The sequence below is a fragment of the Pongo abelii genome, chromosome 3 (genome assembly GCF_028885655.2).
Source record: "Pongo abelii isolate AG06213 chromosome 3, NHGRI_mPonAbe1-v2.0_pri, whole genome shotgun sequence".
In the NCBI taxonomy this organism is placed as follows: domain Eukaryota; kingdom Metazoa; phylum Chordata; class Mammalia; order Primates; family Hominidae; genus Pongo; species Pongo abelii.
Window position 1 is genome coordinate 107,352,111 of NC_071988.2, and position 24,782 is coordinate 107,376,892.

General features: G+C 35.1%; 1 protein-coding gene across 6 annotated transcripts in view; it reads left to right on the forward strand.

The window, feature by feature from the left end:
• Positions 1 to 24,782, forward strand: part of ARHGAP24 (Rho GTPase activating protein 24) — a 514,188-nt gene that overhangs the window by 482,411 nt on the left and 6,995 nt on the right. For all 6 annotated transcript variants that reach the window (XM_009240167.4, XM_009240168.4, XM_024246179.3 and 3 more), the window contains 3 exons: positions 2,630 to 2,762; positions 5,467 to 5,540; positions 8,125 to 8,246. In XM_009240167.4, coding sequence (XP_009238442.2) covers positions 2,630 to 2,762; positions 5,467 to 5,540; positions 8,125 to 8,246 — 329 coding nt within the window. The remainder of the gene's footprint in view (positions 1 to 2,629; positions 2,763 to 5,466; positions 5,541 to 8,124; positions 8,247 to 24,782) is intronic.

The following is a 24,782-nucleotide window of genomic DNA, read 5'->3' on the forward strand; positions in this document are numbered from 1 at the left end:
TCTGTTTATATAGTCATGTAAATTATACATAACGTACTCTGTATGTTGAAATATATACTTATTTATTTTATATTTTATTTTTATATTCTTTTCTCTCTGTACTACCTATAACTAACAAAATTGTCATTGACTCTGAAGGCAAGCAAATCTGAGTCATGATGGTAGATTGGGTTAGAGTGGAATCAAAAGGAAATAGTTTATTGGAATATTTGACTGCTATGCATATCCTTCCCCAGGCTGTGGTTTTTTACTACTAATGACTGTCCCTTCATGGGGCAGATATAGCAAGAAAAACACAGAAGGCTTTGATGCACATGAAATACGGTGGTTTGTCAGAAAACAAACAAACAAAAATACTAGTATCTTCCTTGTCTTACCATTGAGACTATTTTAAGTCTGTCTTTTCAAAACAATTTTTTGGAATTTAGTTTTAGGAATTAATGAGGATTGCAGTTTTGAAAATAACCTGGAAACGCGATTTTCATTTTCTTTACAAGGTTTTAAGATGACCTCTTCTATAGTGTTTATCAGTTCAGAATTTTAGAAAGAAAAACATATATTTATTTAATTATCAAGAAAATAAAATTAACTAGTTAAAACAAGCCCTTTCAGATAACTTCCATCATTTTAACATCTGTAAAACAGTTGACAATATGCCTGTTCTGAGAGACCCCAATGTCAAAATGGAAAACCTCAGTCCTTACCCTGAAGGAGGCAAAGTCCTATGGTCCATGAGGTTGCTGCCTACAGCTCAGACCTTACCCACTTCCACTCTGGGCTCTGACCTTCTTAGCCTTTGTCAATTCTGCAAGGACAGGAGGCTTCCTCCCACTTTAGGCTGTTTTTCTCCCTTGCTTTGATCAGAAATGCCTTCTGTCCTTACACACCCTTCGGATCTTGGCTCCAACATCATTTTCTCAGAGAAGACCTCCAAACCCTGTCTTGTTATTAGATGGTATGCAATAATTTTCCTTATTTCCACTCACCTTATTTTGTAATCACATACTTGTCTTATTATCAGCTTAGTATCTGCAGCCTTGACTAGGTTACAAGTAGTGAGCAGGCTAGAATAATACCTATTTTATTTAAACCCCTGAGGTCCTAGCCCAGGGATTTCTATAATACCCATTAGGAGTAGATGTGCGGTAAATATTTGATGGAATCAACCCATGGGCCCAAAATTGAGAGCTGAGAAGCCCATTGTCTCAGCTCATATAATTTCATACAGTCAGCTCTGCTTCCATGCCACCACTGGGATAAGAGAATATTCACTGAGGCAGGAAACCCCAGTGCCTGCCTCCCAACTTCTCAGAGCACACCTCTCTGGGGACGTGTCACTTCCTGCAGCACAGCTTGGGAGTGAGGTAAAGAATTCCCTGAGTTGTTCACTACTACTCTTCCCGGTTCCAGGAATCAACTCTCCTTTCAGACTTTTGCTTATTCTCCCCTGAAATACAAAAACAAAACAACTTCCCACACACAAATAAAAACTCTATTCTTCCTGTCTTTACTATCATCCATCTTTATGGATTAACGGGAAATACAAGATACAGAAGACAAAATATAAATTAATATTTTAGTAAGTTATCTTGCCACTCACACTCAGAAGAGGATACAAATAAATTATTCAAGTTATGTAAAGGACGTTAAGTTCTTATTGTTTTCATAGCATTTCTCTTCTTTTCTAGAACACTCTAAGGATTCCCAGCCATCTTAGAATATTAGACAAGCAATTATGCTTAGAATCAATCATTTTCAAAATGAGCTCTGTTAAAAATTTATAGCATGTCACGCTAAGCTTCAAGTATCTATAGGCAAACACCAACATCTTCTCAAAAATGAATCCAACATTTTGAGAGATGAGCGAGAATTTAGTAATTCATTTTGATATTGAATACACACATACACACATCTATAGATTTGGTATTTTTTGTAAATTTTATTACAGTATATTTTATTTAAGATCTAATATATTCTCATTGTTTTCTTAACACCTTTGCTTACCATCAAATACACATAAAGAAAAATGCTTGAATGTTCAAATCACACTGAGGATTCTTTAATTTTTTTTATTTTTATGGGTACATAGTCGGTGTATATACTTATGGGGTACATGAGATGTTGTGATACAGGCCTACAATGTGTAATAATCACATCAGGGTAAATGGGCTATGCATCATCTCAAGCAGTCATCATTTCTTTGTGTTATAAGCATTCCAATTATACTGTTTTAGTTATTTTTAAATGTACAATAAATTATTGTCGACTGTAGTTACCCTGTTGTGCTATCAAATACTAGATCCTATACATTTTACCTTACTATATTTTGTATCCGTTAACCATCCCCGCTCCCACCCCACCCACGCACACATACACTTACCCCTCCCAACCTCTGGTAGCCATCATTCCACTCTCACACTAAGGATTCTATAGATCCTTCTAGACCTTCTTCACCCCACCTGTGATGGCATCTAATAGGCATCACATAAATGAGTGCTCTCTGAAAACTGGGTTGATTCATTCAATTGCCAACTTGGATACAATTCTGGCTCCTGGGCTCTTGAAAAACAATAAATAGAATGGTATGAAGTTTACTCCAAAGAATATCTTCACACTTCTGTCTCCACAGCAACACAGATGTACACACGGTGGCATCACTTCTTAAGCTGTACCTCCGAGAACTTCCAGAACCAGTTATTCCTTATGCGAAGTATGAAGATTTTTTGTCATGTGCCAAACTGCTCAGCAAGGAAGAGGAAGCAGTAAGTTGATGCATTTATTTCCAAATAAGCTTTTGTTTGGAATTTTTATCTGTGTTCTTAGTCTTAAATCTGTAAATTTCCATTGCCCTATCCCAGCGTTACTCTCCACTATCCTTTGTATTGACCTCACACATTGAGACTTTCCATATACAGCTCAAGTACCATTTCTGATCCCCTCTCTGATCAAAAAAAGAATATGGCTGAATAACAGCACGACTTGCCACTTTCTTTCCGTAAGTGATAAATGCAGTGCTGTGTCAGGCCACACATCACACAAAAGAAGTGACTGCTGTGTCTCATAATCTTTTAATTGTGTGGACCCAAACTACTTCAAATAGTGGCTTCTATACAAAATCCTACCTACTGCTGTTTCTTTAAACAGCTTTGTTAAGGTGTAATTTTTATACAATACAATCGCCCATTTAAAATGTATGATTCGGTGTTTTTTAGTATATTCTCGGAGTTGTGCAACTCTGAGATATTAGATTATCACCAAAATCTAATTTTAGAATATTTACAATATTTTTATTGCCTCAGAATAAACCCCATACCCTCTCTTAATTCTCCTTTTTCCCCAGCTCTTGGCAACTACTAATCTATTTTCTGTACCTATAAATTTGCCTATTCTGGACATTCCCTATAAATGGAATCATTCAATGTTTTTTTCGTGTGTGTGCACGATTGGCTTCTTTCACTGTTTTCAAAGTTTACTCATGTTGTGCCACTTATAAGTATTTCATTCCTTTTAATTCTAAACAATATTCCATTATTCATCCATTCATCAGAGAGACCTTTGGGTTTTTTTTTTCTCATTATTTGGCTATTATAAATAATGCTGTTGTGAACATCCATGTACAAAGTTTTGCATGGACCTATGTTTTCATTTCTCTTAAATATATATCTAGAAGGTAGAATTGTTGGGCCATATGTAACTCTGTGTTTTTCAAGAGGGCTCCAGCATTTTAAATTCCCACCAGCCATGAGTGCAGATTCTGATTTCTTCAAATCTCTGCCATCACTTGTTACCTGTCGTTTTTATCTTAGCCATCCTAACATGAGTAAAGTCGTATCTCATTGAAGGTTGAATGGCATTTCCCTGATGGCTAATGATGCTGAACATCTTTTCATGTGCTTATTGGATATTAATATATTGCCTTTGGAGAAATATCTATTCAGATTATTTCCCCATTTTCAGTTGGGTTATTTGCCTTATTATTAATAGTATTGAGTTGTAAGGGTTTATATAGTTTAGATATATGTCCCTTATAAATATGATTTTAAATATTTTCTCACATTTTGTGAGTTGTCTCTTCATTTTATTGATAGTGTCCTTTGAAACACAAAAGTTGTACATTTTGATGAAGTCAAATTTATCTATTTTTAATCAGTTGTGGTTTTGTGTCATATCTAAGAAGACTTTGCTTAATACAAGGTCACAAAGAGTTACTCCTATATTTTCTTCTAAGACTTCTATAGCTTTGGCTTTTACATTTAGAACTATGATTCACTTTGAGTTCATTTTTGTTTTTGGTGTCAGGAAAGGAACAAACTTAATTCTTCTTCATGTGGATATACAATTGTCCCAGTATCATTTGTTAAAAGACTATTCTTTCCCCCATTAGATTTTCTTGGCACTCATGTCAAAAACTGTTGCCTATTTTTTTTTTTTTTTTTTTGAGATGGAGTCTCGCTCTGTGGCCCAGGCTGGAGTACAGTGGCACTATCTCGGCTCACTGCAAGCTCCGCCTCCCGGGTTCACGCCATTCTCCTGCCTCAGCCTCCCGAGTAGCGGGGACTACAGGCGCCCCGCCACCACGCCCGGCTAATTTTTTGTTGGTTTTATTTTTTTGTATTTTTAGTAGAGATGGGTTTCACCATGTTAGCCAGGATGGTCTCGATCTCCTGACCTCGTGATCCGCCTACCTCCACCTCCCAAAGTGCTGAGATTACAGGTGTGAGCCAACACACCCGGCCTAACTGCTGCTTATTTTTATAAATGCAGTTTTATTCCATTTGTTAAATAATATTGTCTGTGGCTGCTTTTGCACTACAACAGAAGAGGTGAGTGGTTGCAAACAGAGACCATTTGTCCCATAAAGCCTCAAATATTTACTGTCTGGACCTTTATGGGCAGAAGAAGAAAACAAATTACATTATCCATTGGCTTTTCTGCTATCATTTACATTTTAGGGGAAGTCATATAATGAGAAGAACCAAATAAATTCGTCCCTTGTGAAATTTCCAGAAAGATCACTTTTTTCAATTATCCTCCCTCCCCAAATGATGTATCCTAAACATGACCAGCTCTGAGAGACTTGTCAGTAGATGTATTTGTCTATGTTCTGCACATGCTAAAACTGGGAAGGAAGCTCACTACATCGTTTACTCTTCTTCAAATAATCTTATTAATAAATGAGCTTATATTCTCTTTTCAGTCATTTGTGAACATATGTTAAAAATGATAACAGCTTCACTTGAATCTGTTCCTCCACAAATAGTACTTATGGAGATATTTTAAATGCTTGTACATCTTTGAAAATGTATCTAAAATATTCACTGTGATGGTGGTAAGTTTTCGGGACAAGATCTTTCACTGATAACATGTGAAACTAATTTTTTAAAAAATTATATGTCCATTTCCACTTGCTTTAATTCTAAGGCCAACATGTAGAAAAATAATATTTATTTTCTTCTTTGTACTCAGGGTGTTAAGGAATTAGCAAAGCAGGTGAAGAGTTTGCCAGTGGTAAATTACAACCTCCTCAAGTATATTTGCAGGTAAGAACTGTCCTAAGGACAAATGTAAACAAGACAAGACATATTTAGCCTGATACTAATTTTTGTTTGACAATGAATAAAATCACTCAACTACTTTGAGCCCTAGTGTTGGCCTCTGTAAAATTAAAAGATTGGACAAGGTGATCTCAAAGGCTTCTTTGAACATTAAATTTCTTGATTTTGAAATGTGATGTTTTTGAAGTTTCTCTTGCCTCTACACACTAAAAATAGGTTATTTTGAACTTCAATCAAGTTTTTTGTACTGTTTCAGAAGTGGCATTGTTTAGGAAAAGAAGCATGCCACCTTGGCGTGAGAAACATCTGCTTGGGAGCCAAGATTGTGTCATTGACTAGTTGCAATTCTCTTATTCTTTCTGAGTCTCAGGGTCCTAATAAGTAAAATGGTAATGAAAACACATATTTCACATAGTTGTTTTAAAAATTGAATTATATTTTAAATGATTAGTATATAGTAAGCATTCAATAAATGTTATTTTCTTTCCATTTCTCTCCTACCTCAGGTTTCATCAAAGACATTTGTAACTGAATTCTGTTAGAAAAATAATTGTGCCTGAAAAATATACCTCTCAATGTATAACTCAAGGCCTGGGATGGGATATGCCATATATGTGCTCCTATTTAAGAAACCAAATATGCAAAATTGAAACAGAATAAATTTAAATAGAGAGTGATGATTGGCACTACAAGTCACTGCAGGGTGTCTTACATGATAGCTTCCCAGTCCATTTTAAAATAAAATTCAAAGTTTTAGTTGAGTACAGTGCATCATTTATGTATGTGTTTGGTGTTATGATTAGATAAGTGTTCAAGGGACTAGGAACTATGAAGTCTAAGACTAATATCAGACATTTTGGTGTTAATTGTCAATGTAACTGAGTAGAAATTCCAAGTCCTCCCACAATAAGTTCCTCTAATGATGATTATACTTAGAAGCAAACAGTACCTTGGGTTCCAGAATTTGAAAAAGCAGGAAATCATGCCATTGACAGCTTAGATTTATTAATATGGAAGCTTATAATCCAAACATTTTGAACTAATTCAAGTTATTCTAGTGGATGAGACAGAGATTACATTCTCCTTAAGTAAAAGGGACGAAAAAGCTTCTTTGGAACCATATTGTAAGTCTTTATCTCCACAATAGAAATGCCTAACTTCTCATGAAAGATTTAAGCAGACTTTTAATTTCAGGTATTTTAAATAAGAAATGCTAGTTTGACTTTTTGTCTTCAGTGTTACTATAGTTTAGGCTGTATAACAGTAGTGAATGTGTGGAAATAGGCACCTTTTTTAAAAGTCATGATATAGTAGTTAAGGGTACGGCCTCTGGTGTCACATCCTCTGGTGGGTTCAAATCTTAACTTTGCCCCTTACTAACTCTGTCTTTGGAGAAGATCCCCCTCTGGTACCACATGACTCTCATCTGTAAAACAGAGACAATAATGGTACCTACCTCAGAGAGATGCTTTGAGAATTTAATAAATTAGCACTATGACAGACACATCCTAGTACTATATAAATATGTTATTTTAATTTTTCATTATTTCCTCTTTATCTCATCAGTACAATTAGCAAGCCATGAAATTATAGAAGCTCTTGTATAAATGAAGAGGAGGTAGGGAAGGAAGGAATGCTGAAAGATTATGAAAACAATCTCTCCTATTATTTCGTGCCTCTTACTTTTTAGCACCTAATAAATAGAAACAGTTTGCATTTGCAATTTTTTGTATCATTAGAACTGTGTTTTAATTTCTACAGAATTTTATCTCTCTCTCTCTCTTTTTTTTTTTTTTTTTTTCTCCCGAGACCGAGTTTCACTCTTGTTGCCCAGGCTGGAGTGCGATGGTGCAATCTTGGCTCACTGCAACCTCCGCCTCCCGAGTTCAAGCGATTCTCCTGCCTCAGCCTCCCAAGTAGCTGGGATTACAGGTGCCCGCCACTGCACCCAGCTAGTTTTTGTATTTTTTTTAGTAGAGATGGGGTTTCACCATGTGTTGGACAGGCTGGTCTCAAACTCCTGACCTCAGGTGATCCACCTGCCTTGGCCTCCCAAAGTGCTGGGATTACAGGTGTGAGCCACCATGTCCGGCCTGTATTTTATCTCATTTCTTAATATACTATAATTCTGAAGCTCACAAATTACTCCACAAAGAGGGTTAATTCCTCCTGTCTAAAATAAGGCATCCTACCAGCTGATCTTATCTACAGTCCCCTAATTGAATAGAGATTTAAAATTATTACTTTATTGAGGGATTGGAAGGGAATCTACATTGTTGACTCTCAAGTCCATGTTAGTATTGTCCAAACACACCTGTTCCTTTGATTGACAGAGGAAATCAAAGCAGGCCAGGCCAAGACAGATAGTTGATATGATAAAGTTTGATCTTTCCTAATTTGCAAAATATTGTCCCTGTGTTTTAGTGAGAGATGGGTGAACATCCAAATAATTCTGTCTCCATAGTCATCTTTGAACATACTTTAGTTTGTAAATTTTCTAATGATCGATTTTTCTTCCACTGGCAAATTTGATCCCATCGTGTTTCAATCATATGCTTATACTCCATAGGTTCTTGGATGAAGTACAGTCCTACTCAGGAGTTAACAAAATGAGTGTGCAGAACTTGGCAACTGTCTTTGGTCCTAATATCCTGCGCCCCAAAGTGGAAGATCCTTTGACTATCATGGAGGGTAAGTAAATGATTATCTTATACCCTTATCAAAAGAAGAAGCAGTTATCTCTTGATTGGCCAGAATCTACTCATCTCTAAGCAAACCAAGGTAATAAGTGAATACATGGCAACTCCGTTTATTAACTGAAGTTCTTTAAATGTAAAAACTTCTTTTTGAAAGTCAGATATTTTTTGTTTGTGTTTACTAAACATAAAAGGTACTAAATCCCTCTTCATTAGCCTTACAAGAATAAATGAAACCTTCATAAATCATATGTAAAGTATTCAAGAACTGAAAAAAACTTCCTCACTTTGTGAGTTCCATACAATTTTCAGAAAATTCAAAAAGTTACTATTTTCAGTTTATATATATTTTTATTAATTTTGATTTTATTTGACTGACAGGGAAAAATAGTCTTTTATAAGACAATGCTGCTTGTTTATTTGTAGGTTAAAACATGACATAATTTTTATTGTTCAAATTACAAAGTGTCTCAATTATTTTCCACAATGAACTGTACTTTCTGTTTTTTTCCAGGAGGCCTAGGTGCTCTATGTCATTAATAGCACCATTGTTTGCTGCAAACTGGACTAATTTATGATTTCAGAATTTAAAAGAAAAAGGAAAGGAGAAACAATAATCATTTTTAGATTCAGTCTGGGTTTATTTAGTCTAGAACAAAATGTCCCTCTCAGTCGCCTGGATTTTACTACCTGATACTGTTCCTTTCCTTAAAATTCCAATATTTTCATTTCTTTAGATCTTATGTGTGAGAAAAAAAGCTTTTGCATGTCTGCCTGCATCACTTCAGTTTAACTTCCTTTGTTAAACACCAAGGGCAATATAAGTTGAACATCAGATTTTTGGCAATGAGATAGTTCAGAAAACTTAATTTCTATCTGAAGAGTTTAGCAGACATTAGAAAACATGAAATTTGAAGCTACAAGAAGCTTGGAGATACATTAGTCCATTGTTTTTTGGAATCTTTATTATAAATTAAAATACATGCAATACAGAACACCACCACACACACACACACACACACACACACACACACACACACACATCTTAATGAATTATATAAAACAAGTACTCTAGAAATAACTATTTAAAAATAGAGAACTTTTCCAGGCATCCCCAAAACTCTTCCTGTACCCTGACCCAATCCCAGTGTCTGTCATCCTAATATCCAGACTTTTATAGCAATTTCTTTGTGTTTCTTTGTAGTTTTATCACCCAAATGGACTTCCCAGACATTACATTTAAGTTTCCTATTCCTTTACTTGATACCTTTTAAGAATTTTTTAATATACAGCACCCCCTATAATTTGCCATTTGAAAAATCATGTTATTTCACTTGTAGAGTTTCCCATAGTCTGGATTTGTTGATTCATGGATTTGTTGATTCATGGTGCAATGTAATATATTAATATTTCTCTGCCCTCTGCATTTTCTACAAGTTAGGACCTGGATAAAATCCATGTTTGATCTGCTTGGCATGACTTTTGATTGTGTTGTGTCCATTAATCAGGAGACACATAATGTCACCTTATCTCTCTTTTTGTGAACTTAATAAAATTCCTAAAGCTATTAATTCGCTGGAAGCTGAAATGCTGATATTGTAATTATGTGTTTTTTTCAACTCATTATTGTGGTAAAACACACATAACATAAAATGTATCATCTTAACCATTTTTAAGTTCACAGTTCAGTAGCATTCAGTACTTTCACATTGTCTGGCAACCATCACTGCCTTCCATCTCTAGAGCTTTTTTTACATTGCGAGACTGAAACTCCCTACCCATTAAACAAGAACTCTCCTTTCCCTCTCCCCCAGGCCCTGGCAACTACCCTTCTGCTTTCAGTTTCTGTGAATTTGTCTACTCTAGGTACCTCATATACCTGTTATACTGTACTTGTCTTGTTGTGACTGGCTTATTTCACTTAGCATAATGTCCTCAAGGTTCATCCATGTGGCAATATTTTAATTTTTAAATTAATGATTTGAACACTTTAAAAAATTTTCTTCTCATCTGCTACTTAGGAACCCAATGGTATCTTTAAAAGGCAAGATAAATGCTGCTTGAGTCTTTCCCTTTACTTACCAGTTTTTAAAGCACATAAACAGATTTTTTAACTCTTCTAAAAATGAGTACTGTTTTCTTTGTCTTCCCAGTATACATATTATTGTGAATATTTTAAAAATATCATTATAAAGTCATGTATTAAAATCAGTTTGCTTGGTCAATACATTGTAATTACTGTCCTTCATTGAATCTCAAATTTTCCCATCTTTGGCCAGTGGAAGCATCTTCAAGTTGTCTTCTTAGTTCTTTTGACAGGCCTTCCTAGTTTGGGGTAGCTATTTTTCTTTGTAGTATGACAAGATTTCTTAGGCTCATATATTTTATGCCCCAAACCTGGAATCAGTCAATTTCCAAAAACTCCTGACTTCTTTTAGTGGGGAAATGATATTTCAAGGCAAGCTAGATGCTTAGTGCCAGTGATACTCATTGCTACTGGCTTGGTCATTGTTTCTAGTCTTTTTAGTGGCCAGAGCTAGTAGATATAAATGCACACTACGCATGTACATATTACATGCATAATAAACATATGTACACATTTACCTATTAAAGAAAAAGTGCCTCACAAGTTCACATTAGCTACAATTCAAAATTATAACTACAGGGTTTTTATTTATTCATTTGTCTTTACAGTTTTATTTCCTTTCTTCCAAGGAATCCTGGTTTGCAAAGACACTAAGGATAACAGAATTAGAACATCCATAATTAGTCATTTGCTCTATAACTCATCACACACACAGTAGTCTCAGGATAACAATACCAACACCAGTATGATTACTGCAAAATTCTTTACATGTGCTCTTTTAATCCTCCTTTTATTCTTTTAATATTTATATTATATGCTTTCAGAATATATATCCATTATACACTATTCCCTCTCCATTTTAGTCCTCATTCAATCTTTGGTGATATGTATATAAATCTATCCACTTAATGTTCACTATTGATCCTTGTATTGACGTCTTTCCAGCCTAGAGATTCTCAAAATGTAGTATTCAGATAACTGGGGGCCCCAGAGATGCATTCAGGAGGTCCATGGGCTCAAATGTATTTTCATAGTAATATGAAGATGCTGTTGCCCTTTCACTGTGTTGACATTTGCACAGATGGTGCTAAAGCCGTGACGGGTACAGCAGTTGGCACCTTAGTAAGAATCAAGGCAATGCCACCAAACCCCACTAGCACCATATTCTTCACCACCATGCATTTACAATAGGGAAGAAAATTCCAATTTTACTTAGGAATGTTCTTGCTGAACAGTCAAAAATATTAATTGCATTAAATATTCAACCTTGAGAACACATTTCTTTCGTATTAGGGTGGAGAGATGGCTGTCTGTATAAAGCACTGCATACTGCCTCTAAAAGTAACACAATGGTTGGCTCAAGGGGAAGCATTTGTGTGATATTTGAGCAGCACTAACTGATTTTTCTTGGAACTCCATTTTTATTTGAAAGAACAACTGACAAACTACAGTTATTCAGACTAGAGCATTTAGCAGACACATTCTCAAAAATGAACTAAACGTTTCACTTCAGGAAATACAGCTGTCAGAGTTTGTTGCCATTGACAAAATTTAAACTTGCATGTGACAAATTTGTATTCAAAACCTTGAGCTTGACAGCTTCCTAAATTCCTAAGCACTTTTCTGGTGAGATTAGTGTGATATTAACAAATCTATAGTATCTTTGATACTATAGAAATACGTGTGTCAGGATTTGGAAGATTAGCATAACTCAGTGAATTTTCCAAATGACATATTGTCACAACTCCATGTGTGTGTAAAGGATCCATTCAGGTTAGCTTTTCTGACTTCACAGAGCTCAATCTGTTTTTTCACATCGTATCAAAAAATATGGCATCTTGCTTCCTGAGATGTCCTGGCTTTATTGCCTTCTTGATTTTCATTGGTCTTTCTTCCCATTCTTTCATTTCTGTTCTCCTAGTCCTTCCCAATTTTCACCTCTCTCTTAACAGTATCCCCTCCATGCAAACCCTGTCTGGAAGGGAGTCCTGGCTGGTCAGTGTGGAGAGATCTTAGGGGCTGGATGTGTCACTCCTTCAGACCTTGCCATCAGCCGCCTCTAATGGACTAGGTGCAATCCCTCCCACTTTTAGCCGCTCTTCTTAAATTAACTCTTCGCATTTTCCAGTGAATATCTATGGGGTGCTTTGGGGATATTCTATTTCCAGGCCCATCAGAGCCCCCATTGCTCCTCTTTCTTTCCCTCTACAGAGACACTGACATCATGCAGGCCTTGTGGAAATGGGGATTTGTCTCGACCAACATGTATTTGGGGATTTTGGGAGATACCCTGTCAGCTAGTTTTTTGGAAATGTTGCCCATGAGTTTTGACTTTGCTATCTAGTTGCTCTGTTTTTATGTGAGGATTTCAGGAGATCCAATACTGTGCTGCCATCATCTTCCTAGAAGTCAGTGTTTTTGTTGTTGTTATTCTTTAAACTCTTGTTGCAAATCTTGTTATTTGAGGAAAAATCTTTTAAAAATTGCATAGTATCCCCCTGCCTCCTTTGTGGATAAGAAACCTGATACCCAATGAGAAAAGTAAATTTCCCTAAATACACCAATAATTGTGTAAGGGATATGTGCACAAGTAGATGAGTTGTTTTTGTTTTGTTTTGTTTGTTTTTGAAGTACAGGAAAAATGAACAAGCAAAATAATCCCATCTGTTATCATAATCTGTTAGGGGTCACAGGAAGGTCTCCCCATTCCCTGGGAGTGTAATTGTTTCATTTAACCCAGGATCAATCAGGCCCCAGGGGAAACCAGTTCACAGCAACCAAACTTTCAGGAGACCTCACTGAGCACATAAACCACCTAGCTACATCCTGGCCCAGTCTTCAGCATGAGTCAGTATTTAAAGAAAAAATGTTCTTGCATCCAAAAATAATTAGAAACAAGTTAGATGTTTATTATGTCTCTAGAGAAAATACTAAATCTGACTGCATTCTTAATGCATAGAAAGTTGTTTTTTGTGTGTTTTTTTAACTTGTTTTATTTTATTCTATTTTAAGTTCTGGGGCACATGTACAGGATGTGCAGGTTTGTTACATAGGTAAATATGTGCCATGGTGATTTGCTGTGCCTGTCAACCCATCACCTAGATATTAAGCCCAGCATCCATTAGCTACATTTCCTGATGCTTTCCCTTCCCCCCCTTCCCCAAACAAACACCAGTGTGTGTTGTTCCCTTCCCTATGTCCATGTGTTCACATTGTTCAGCTCCCACTTGTGAGTGAGAACATGGGGTGGTTGGTTTTCTGTTCCTGCATTAGTTTGCTGAGTATAATGGCTTCCAGCTCCATCCATGTCCCTGCAAAGGACATGATCTCATTCCTTTTTATGGCATGGCTGCAAAGTATTCCATGATGTATATGTACCACATTTTCTTTATCCAGTCTATCATTGATAGACATTTGGGTTGATTTCATGTCTTTGCTATTGTGAATAGTGCTGCAGTGAACATATGTGTGCATATATCTTTATAACAGAATTATTTATATTCCTTTGGTTATATACCCAGTAATGGGATTGCTGGATCAAATGGTATTTCTGGTTCTAGATCTTTGAGGAATCACCACACTGTCTTCCACAATAGTTGAACTAGTTTACATTCCCACCAATAGCATAAAAGTGTTCCTATTTCTCTGCATCCTTGACAGCATCTATTGTTTCTTGACTTTTTAATAATCACCATTCTGACTGGCATGATATGGCATCTCATTGGAACTTAAACAAATTTACAAGAAAAAAACCAAAAACAATCCCATTAAAAGTGGGCAAAAGACATGAACAGACACGTCTCAAAAGAAGACATTTATGCAGCCAACAAACTTACTTTAAAAAGCTCAACATCACTGATCATTAGAGAAATGCAAATCAAAACTACAAAAAGAAAGTTGTTTTAAAGTACTCTGTTATTGTCTCCCCTGCTCTCAAAACTCTCCCAAATCCATTCCATGCAGTATCCCTCGGAACTCTCCCAAATCCATGCCACGCAGTGTCTCTCAAAACTCTCCCAAATCTACCCAAGCAGGGTCTCTTGTTTTCTTCTGCCCTTCCTCATTCTCTGAATCTACTCATTTTCTTACTTCCACAAATAAGTTTCTCCTCTTTTCTTATTCGTTCTCCTGATTTATATAAAATTAGATCATATCTGAGGGTAGAATTAACTCTTCACAATAATAATCTTTTAAAATATATCTTAATTTATCCTTCAATAAATATTCATTAAGCAACTGCTTTATGCAATGCTCATCAGTAAGCCTGGGAATGCAAAGATGAATAAGGAAAAGTTTTGCCCTACAGGAACTTACAGCCTAGCCTAGTTGCAGATTTGAACCACTAAACATTCAATTATAGTATGAAAAATGTTATATACAGGATATGTCAAAGGGCTATGAGATCAAAAGCAGGGTATTATGGTATTTTTCTTAGAGGTCAGGGGAACCATCACAGATGGGACATTTAAACAGTCATTCCACCAGAAAAAGAAATATAGATTGGTAAGTGGTGGGTGAGTGTCTTAGTCTACTGGAGTTACTATAACAAAACACTATAGACTGGGTAGCTTATAAAGAACAGAAATTTATTATTCAGTTCTGAAGTCTGGGAAGTCCAAGATCAAGGCGCCAGCAGATAGGTATCTGGTGAGGACCCATTTCCTGGTTCACATACAACTGTTTACTTGCTGTGTCCTCACTTAGCTGAAGGGGTGAAGGAGCTCTCTGGGATCTCTTTTATGCTGGTACTAATCTAATTTATGAGGGCTGCACCCCCATGACCTAGTTATCTCCCAAAGGCCTTACCTCCTAATACCATCACACTGGGGGTTAGGATTTCAAAATATGAATTTTGTTGGGGACACAAACGTTCAGTGTTTAGCAGAAAGAAAGATCACGGTGCATCCAAGTGAAAAATTTGGTAAGGTCAATGATGTCAGGGCATATAGGGAAGATTGGTGAAAGAATGGCTGGAAAGACTTCACAATATTTTCAAGGCCTTATAGACCATTCCGCATTCAGGAATCTTTGATAACTATTGAGCAAGAGCATGTTGAGATTGGATTTTTTTGTTTTAGAAAAGCAACTCTTTCATTTTACTATTAATTTTTTCAAGATGGAGTCTCGCTCTGTCACTCAAGCTGGAGTGCAGTGGCATGATCTCGGACACGGCAACCTCCACCTCCCAGGTTAAATTGATTCTCCTGCCTCGGCTTCCTGAGTAGCTGGGTTTATAGGCACCCGCGACCACACCCAGATAATTTTTGTATTTTTAGTAGAGATGGGGTTTCACCATGTTGGCCAGGCTGGTCTCAAACTCCTGACCTCAGGTCATCCGCCCACCTTGGCCTCCCTGAGTGCTGGGATTATAGGCGTGAGCCACCATGCCCGGCCAGAAGAGTAACTCTTATACCCAAAGGAATATAAACATCCTATTATAAAGACACATGCATGTGTATGTTCATTGCAGCACTATTCACAATAGCAAGGATGTGGAATCAACCTAAATGCCCATCAATGATAGACTGGATAAAGAAAATATGGTACATGTACACCATGGAATACTGTGTAGCCATAAAAATGAACAAGAGCATGTCTTTGCAGGGACATGGATGAAGCTGAAGGCCATTATCCTCTTCAAATTAACATAGGAACAGAAAACCAAATACCTCGTGTTCTCACTTATAGGTGGGTGCTAAAGGATGAGAACACATGGACAGAGGAAGGGGAACAACACACACTGGGGCCTATTGGAGGGTGGATAATGGGAGGAGGGAGAGGATCAGGAAAAATAACGGGTACTAGGCTTCATACCTGCGCAATGAAATAATCTGTGCAACAAACCCTCATGACACAAGTTTACCTCTGTAACGAACGTGCACTTATACCCCTGAATTAAAACAAAAGTTTTAAAAAAGAAAAGTAACTCTGGTAGCTCTGGGGATTGGCTGAAGAAGAGAGGTCGTGATCAGACTGCAGACAGGCATTATCTCTCACAGGCTCTGACTTCTGAGATCAAATTTGTATTTGTGCTCATGCCTCCTAGTCATTTGCTGTGCATTTTATACATGCACAATTACAATTCAATCAAATATACTCTAAAGCTGAAGTAACCTCTGAGATACAATAGGTGTTTGCAGCATTAGCCTGATCTGAGTGAGTGTAATCCAAGTGAAATGGTTTTATTTCATTTCGGTAAAAACTGCACAGGTTGGAAAATGAACCTTACATATTTACTAACCCATAATAGTTATTTTTATTTTCTTTTCTTATTTTGGTGGATGTTTAAGTGAATGAAATTCATTATTCTTGGCTGTTAACATACTATTTGCAGTCAACTGACATGAATTCTATTGAAAACATGGAGACTGCTTTATTTTTTAAATACTCTCTTTTAAAATTATCTTTTACTTGAAAAATTATCTATACATTCCTTACCATTACTCTTCTTCTTGCTACCATTCAAATATTGATGTAGCCATTAATGATATCCTTGCTATATAAGAATATCCATATCTATATAATAGATATGTGCTTTCAAGGAAACCTTTAGAATGTTTTTCAGCATGCCTATGATTCATAAGAGAAAGAAAACAAATGAGGGGAACCCAGTTATTGCCTCAGATTACTACTGGGAGGCAGTTTTCACATTGTATCACGGGGAAGAAAAATGCAACAAAGTCCAGGTATTGCTGAGCTGAAGAGAGTAAGGTCAGACAATGAGAAGCCCAAGGGAGCTAGAATTTGGGGGAGTAGAAAACAGACAAGAGAGAACTAGACATAGAGCATCCAGAAATCTACGGAGAGTAGATGAGAACTGATTTATGTTTGCATGAGAGGACACTACACAAGACTTGAGGGAATTTACCAGAGATTCATAGTCTGAACAACTTCTGGGCCTCAAACTGAGCTTGAAATAATTTGTCTTTCCCACAGAAAGAGTGCAAAGTCCCGACAATGAGGCATTGTGTAGAGTTCTCACAAAGGTATTACCTTAGTGCTAAGATTTAAATTATGGATTAGTCCTCACAAATTTTAAAGCAGCTTTTAAATGATCCAGTGGGAGCTCAGGGAGGAAGGGAAGGATGAATACCAGGAGCATAAGGAATTTTTAGGGCAGTGTAACTATTCGGTATGATGTTGGAATGATGGATACATGTATTTGTCAAAACCCATAGAGCATACAACACAAAAAGTGATCCCTAATGTAATCTATGGATTTTAGTTCATGATAATGTATAATATGGGCTCGTCAAATATATCAAATATACCACATTAATGCAAGATGTTAACAAAAGGGGAAACTGTGTTTAAAAAGGTGGTGGAGAGAAGGTATATAGGAACCTCTGTACTTTCTGCTCAATTTTTCTGTACACCTAAAACTGCTCTAAAAATTGAGCTTATTAACATATAATAAATATGATTCAGCTAATCCCCAGATGCTTCACTCTGTACCAGAACGAAGTCCAACACATCTAGAATATGTATTTTTTTCAAAATTCAGTAACCAACTGTATAAAGCCCACAATGTTTTCCATACAATTAAAAACTACAAGGCATGCAAAGAATCATAAAAATATGAGCTGTAACCAGGACATAAAATAGCTAATAGAAAAAGACCCAAATGTGATTGAGTCATTTCTGATAGCAGACAAGTATATTATTATTATATTCTGTAAATATGTTCAAGAAGGTAAAGCAAAATGTAACATGATGAAGAGATAGATCAAATGTATTTGTAAAGTCCAACTAGAATTTCTAAGGATGAAAATTATCACTTAAGTGAATATTACACTCGATGAGATTAATAGCAGGTTAGGAGAAAAGTTAAAAAGAATAAATTCAGAGAGAAAACTTAAAAAGAATAAATTCAGACTTATAAAAACTTTGTCTTTAGAAGAGAAACTATCATGAAGCACAGAGAAAAAATACTCATTTTTTTCACAGAATTGATGAAAATTACAAACACAAAGATCTCAGAAGCTCAGAATTAACATAAAGGGAGCCACACAAAAGCACATCATAAAATGCTGAGAACCAATTTAAGAGAAAAGCTTAGGAGCAGACTGAGGAACAAAGGACACATTACATACAGAAGAACAAAGAGAAATGTTGCAGAAGATTTCTTGTTAGAAATTATATAATGAAAAGACGTGGATCAAAACCTTTGAAGTACTGAAAAAAATCTATTAACCTAGATTTCTATGTCCAGTGAATATATTTAAATATTTTTCAAATATAAAAAGGAGCTAAGGTGATTTTGAGAGAAACAAAATCTGTGAGTAAATTCATCACTGATGGTCTTGTACTACAAGAAACGTTAAATAGTTGTTGTGGCAGAAGGAATATGAATCCAGATAGACACATATGCACACAGGTGAATGAAGAGCACTGCACAGCAATAATGTGTGGATTAATATAAAATAATATTTTTTCTTATTATTAATCTCATTAAAAGATACCCTGTTGTATAAAGCAAAAATAAGATAATGTAATACGGGATACATAATACATACAGAAATGAAATGTATGACAACGACAGAATAAAAGACAGAAAATGGAAGCAAACAGATGAAAGCAGACTACTTTAAGGCTTTTAATTTGTATGCAAAGTGTTGCAATATTATTTAAAGGTAGACTGTAATAAATTAAATATGAATATTATAAACATAGAACAACTACTAAAAAATAAACTAAAGTATTAGGTAATAAGCCAACAATAAAGATAAAATGGAATGTTATATAATAATAAACTTTTTTTAAAAAAAAGAACGTAAAAAAATAAAAGAGGAGCAATTATCAGATTCGACAAGTAGAAAAAATACCATGATGACAGAATTAAACTCAACCATATCGATAATTACATTAAATCTTAATGCCTTATATATTCCAGTCTAAAGGCAGAGATAAAATAAATAAAAATTCAACACTCAACTCTATACTGTGTACACGTCATTTAAAATATAAAGATACAGGTATGTTTAAAAACTAAATGAAAGGAAAAAGTTCTACCAAGTTTGTGTGATACAACTAAAGTAGGACTTAGAGGAAAATTCACATAATTATGGACTTATATCAGAAAGAATAAAGACCTAAATTTAATTATCTAAGTTTCCTTTTCAGAGAGCTGCAAAAAGAAGAGGTAATTTAAACCAACAGAAACAGAGGCAAGGAGTAATAAAGATAAGAACAAAAATCAAGAAAATAGAGAGAGAACAAAAACAATCTAGAAAACCAGTGAAACCAAGAGCTGGTTTGTTAAAAAGATCAATAAAATTGATAAAACTCATCAGAAAAGATCAGAAAAGAAAAAACAAAGTTACATTACCTCTATCAGGTTTAACAGGAGTGACCTATCAAAGATCTTACAGATGTTAAAATAATCATAAGGGACTACTATGAACAACTTTTTGCCAAGCAATTGGGCAATGGAGATGAAATGTTCAAGTTCCTTAAAAGATACAAACCAAAGCTCACTCAAGATTAGAAAGAAAGAAAGAAACTGAGACTAGTAAAGCAATTGAATTCGTAGCTAAAAACATTCCCACAAAAACAAAAACACCTCTAACTTAAATTTACTGGTGAATTCTAACAAACATATAAAGAATAAATTATATTAATTGTGCACAGACTCTTTCAGAAAAAAAGAGGTAGAGGGAATTCTTGCCAACTAGTTTTATGAGGCCAGTGTTGCTCTGATATCAAAGCAGATAAAGATATTACAAGAAAAGAGAAATACAGAATAATATCCCTCATGAATATAGACATATAAATCCTAAACAAAACCTTACTGGATTGACTTCACCATATAAAAAGGATAATAAATCAGGACCAGTGGGATTTATCCCAGGAAGACAGGTTGGTTAGCCAAAATCAATCAATGTAATTCACTGTATTAATACACCACTTTAAGATACAAAAAAAAATCATCGCAGATGCAGATAAAAAAATTTGAAAGTTTCTCAAATTAACAAAGGTTATCTCTGAAAAATTTAGTTAAAATACTATCGTTAATGGTAAAAGACCAAATGCTTTGCCTCTAAGATCGGGTTTAAGGTAAGTTTACCTTATCCCACCGCTTCCATTGTACTGGAAATCCTAGCCAGTAATAATAAATAAAAGGTATAAAATTGGAAAGGAATATGTAAAACTCTCTTTATTCACAGTCAACATGAACATCTATGTAGAAAATTCTTTGTAATCGACAAATAAAACTAGTATAACTAATACACAAATATATAAAGATCACATAATGCACAGTCAATTTATAAAACTTTGTTGTATTTCTACATACTACATTGGACAATTAGAATTGAAATAAAAGTTATTGTTTAGAACAACACTCATAAATTTAAAATATTTAGGGAGAAATTTCAGAAATCATGTATAAGACACACTCTGAAAACTACTAAACATTAACAAACAAATAAGAACTACATAAATGTGGAAATATACCCTGCTCATGTATTAGAATACTCAATATTATTAAGCTATTAATTTTTCTAAAATTAACCTATAGTTTTAATATAATTGTCACAAAAATATTCCATCAGAATTTTTATTTGTAGAGATTGACAATCTGATTATCAGTTTTACAGGGAAATAAAAGCTATCTAGAATAGCACAAATAATTTGAAAGGAAATAACAGAGTTGAATATACACAACTTGATTTCAAGACTTAGTGTAAAGTCACACATAATTAAAAGTGTGGTATTGATATAAAGATGGACACACAGATCAATGAAATAGAACAGATAGTCCAGAAATATGTATAATCATTTGATTTTTGACCGATGTACCACGGCATTTCAATGGAAAGGGGAAGGTCATTTCCCCAAATGACGCTGGAACAATTTCATAGCCCTAAAAAATATAAATAAATTACCTCAATCTTTACCTCACATCACATACAAAAAACTTAAAATGGATCACAGACCTAAATGTAGGAGTTAAAAGTATAAGATATATAGAAGAAAATATTTTTAAAGAAATCTTATGACGTTGTGCTAGTCAAGACTTAGGGCACAAAAGGCTCTAACTATAAAAATATTTTTTAAAAAAATTATTTGATAAGTTGGACTTTGTCAAAATTGACACTTTTCAAAAAGTCAAGCCTTTTTGGAAATGGGGACTACATTTGCAAATCACTATCTGATAAATAACTTGTTTTAAGAATATGTAAAGAACTCATGCAAAACAAGACAGTCAACTCAATGAAAAAATGGTGAAAGATTTGAAATATACACATCATCAAAGAAGATACACAAATAGCAAATAATACATGGAAGGATGCTCAGCATCTTTAGTCATTGGAAAAACTAAAATGTAAACCATAATAAGATGTCTCTACACATTTCTTACAAAGTGTAAAGTTAAGACTGAAAATATACCACGTTTGGCTGGTAGAAATACAAAATGTTAGGACCAATTCACAAAAGAATTAGGTAGGTTCTTACTAACTTAAATATGCAGTAACCATAAAACCCAGCAGAACCATGTGCTAAACATTTACCCAAGGAAAAAGAAAACATATGTTCACCCAAGACTTGCAGCCAAATGTTCATATCAACACTATTCATATTAGCCCCTAACTGGAAACAGACCAATTCTCCATCAACTAGTGAATAGATAAATTGTGGCACATCTACAGCAAGTAATACTATTTGACAATAAAAATAACAAACTGCTGCATGTAACAACATAAATGTCAAAAGTATTATGCTAAGTGGAAAATACCTAGACATGAAAGTCTACATACTGTATTATTCCATTTATATGAAATTGTAAAAAAGGCAAAACTATAGAGACAGAAAGCACATCAAGGATGCTATGGGCCAGAGTTAGGGGCAGGGAACTGACTCCAAAGAGGCATAAGTGTCACTTTTCTGTATCATGATGAGGTGGTATTTTCAGGAGTATATACATTTGTCAAAAATCATCAGGTATCTTACAGATATGTTCAAACATGCAAAATGACACATGTACAAAGTTATTCATTGCAAAAAATACAAATTGAAACTATATTGCACAGAATACTGTCATCTACATATATTTTTGCATTTACATATATTTAAAGTCCGTAGGTTTTTTTAAAGAAAAATCAAATTTTTAGCCAATGCTTATGATGAAAAGTGCCTATTATGTAGTATTTAGAGTCAACCTGTATAAAATCATATGGTTCAGGGAAGAATTGCTGGATCGTGTAGCACAGTGGGACTCCAGAATCTGCTTGGACTCTTCAGAATGGGCTAGTGATTATAACCACTCAGACCTCATTATCTGGGCTTCATGTTCCTCATTGGCATTCTAAGAAGAAAATGGCAGGGAATCAAAAGGAAAAAGTGATAGTGTGTATAGTGGCACACACATCATCTAGTCTAGTCTGTCCTAAACGACTATAAAAATTCTAAGAAAGTCTCTTTACAAGGGGCTACGGCAATTTATCATCCCAGAGGCTAGATGGAATCAAAGCTTCCCAAGATACAAGAGAGAGTTTAAATCTCTAGGGACCTGACACTTATACGCCATAATTGTGACAAGTACACTTTGACATGGCTGTTCACAAACTCATCATGGAGACCGTAAGGATGTTGCTCTTCAATTAATTGCATGCTCCCACACAGTTCATAGCTGTGACGTGAAGCAGTGATACTTCAAATGTTAACATTCCAATGATAGGAAAAAGGTCCGTTTTCCCAAAATACTAGACAGTCATATATAATGGAAACTGCAAACCTCCAAAAGTGTGTCTGCATATGGGCAAATAGTAAAATAGCATTGAATACACAATGTCTTCAAGCACAGTACACAAGTTTGACAGTGTTATTCTAACTGCTCTAAAATTCTTTTTATCAGATTCACTGCTAACATGCATGGGAAATATGATGACAAATTCGGAGATTACTTAAAGAGAAAAAGAAGGCTATATAATACAATCAATTATTACATTCAGTCTTTTTTCACAATTCTGTAATAATTGATGGTAATTCAATAGATATTTGTCTTTATCTAGTTTTATCTTTAAAACTATCCCAAGTTTACTTATTACTGCTACAATTTTAAATTGCAGCAGCTGAAATATAGTAGGACAAATGCATAATTTGGAATAAGACTAAATATTACATTTCACCTTGATCACCTCGTCTCTGTGCCCTGAGCAAATAGCTTAACTTCTCTGACCCTCAATTTTCTCATCTGAAAAAGAATGAATCCTGTCTTTCGGACTTTCAAGAAATTTAATTTGGAAGATATAAGGGAAACATTTGCATCTACTACAGTGTTTCTCAAAATGTAATGCACCCAGGAATCACCTGAGGATTCTGATTCAGAAGCTCTGCATTGGGTGCTGAAATTTTCAAGCTTCCAGGTGATGCCAGTGCTACTATTCTATTATTGCTGATGTTATCTGGAAGCTGGTTTATAATGCAAAATCTCATGTTCCACCCAATGCCTACTGAATTTCAATCTTCCTTTTAACAGGATCTCCAGGTAATTTTTATGAACTTTAAAATTTGAATAACATAGATGTAGCAGTAGATCTTGCTTATTGCTGATATGCAGTCTAAAGTTTTGAATCATCACAGGAAAAGTGTGTAGAATATAAATGAATATAATATGTTTTTTCCTCTTCAAAATCTGATTTTGAATTATATTTCCCAGGTGTCACCGGAGCTAAAGAGTGGCCTTGCCCCAGGTCAGGTTTCTACTCCCTGACAGCCTCTCAATTAGCTGCTGTTGTAATGGAATTATGCATTGTCAAAAGCCTTTTTTCATCATTTTCTTCACCAAATCTCAAGTTTTAAGTATTTTATATAGAAACTATATAGTTTCTATATATATATAGAAACTATATAGTTTCTATATATATATAGAAACTATATAAACTCCAACCCTGCTCTGCCTATTCCAGTGGCTGCCAGATAGCTGGTTTTCTTTGTGATTTTGGGCTGTTGGTTTTCTAGGAGAGGAGGAGAAGATTAGAGCAAGTTAAAATGCCACAGACCTTGCTGCTCTTACTGAGATTCAGCCATTTTTCTTAAGTAAACACTCTCCAGATTGCATCAAGCCATTAGTTAATTTACAGAATTCCAAAATAGTTGATTCTGGAAATTTTTGCTAGTTGCTTATATGCTGAAGAGGATTTTTGGCGGTCTTCACTACACCATTCTGGCTGATGTTGCTTAAAATGCCGTGAAGCTTTTGAATGGTAAACAAAAGTCTTATGGATTTTCATTATCTTGATACCTTAGAGAAACCATGCATCCACCTGATTGTATTGGGCTCCATTTACAGATACCACTAAAGTATCTTGATAGTTTGAGGCAATGATTAGATGAGAGGTCACAGTGACCTCCTCCTAAGAAATATTTCTCAGAATTAAATGTCAAATTTGTAATAAACATTGTATTATGATTAAGAGCCCAGGTTTTTAATGAACTCTGGGA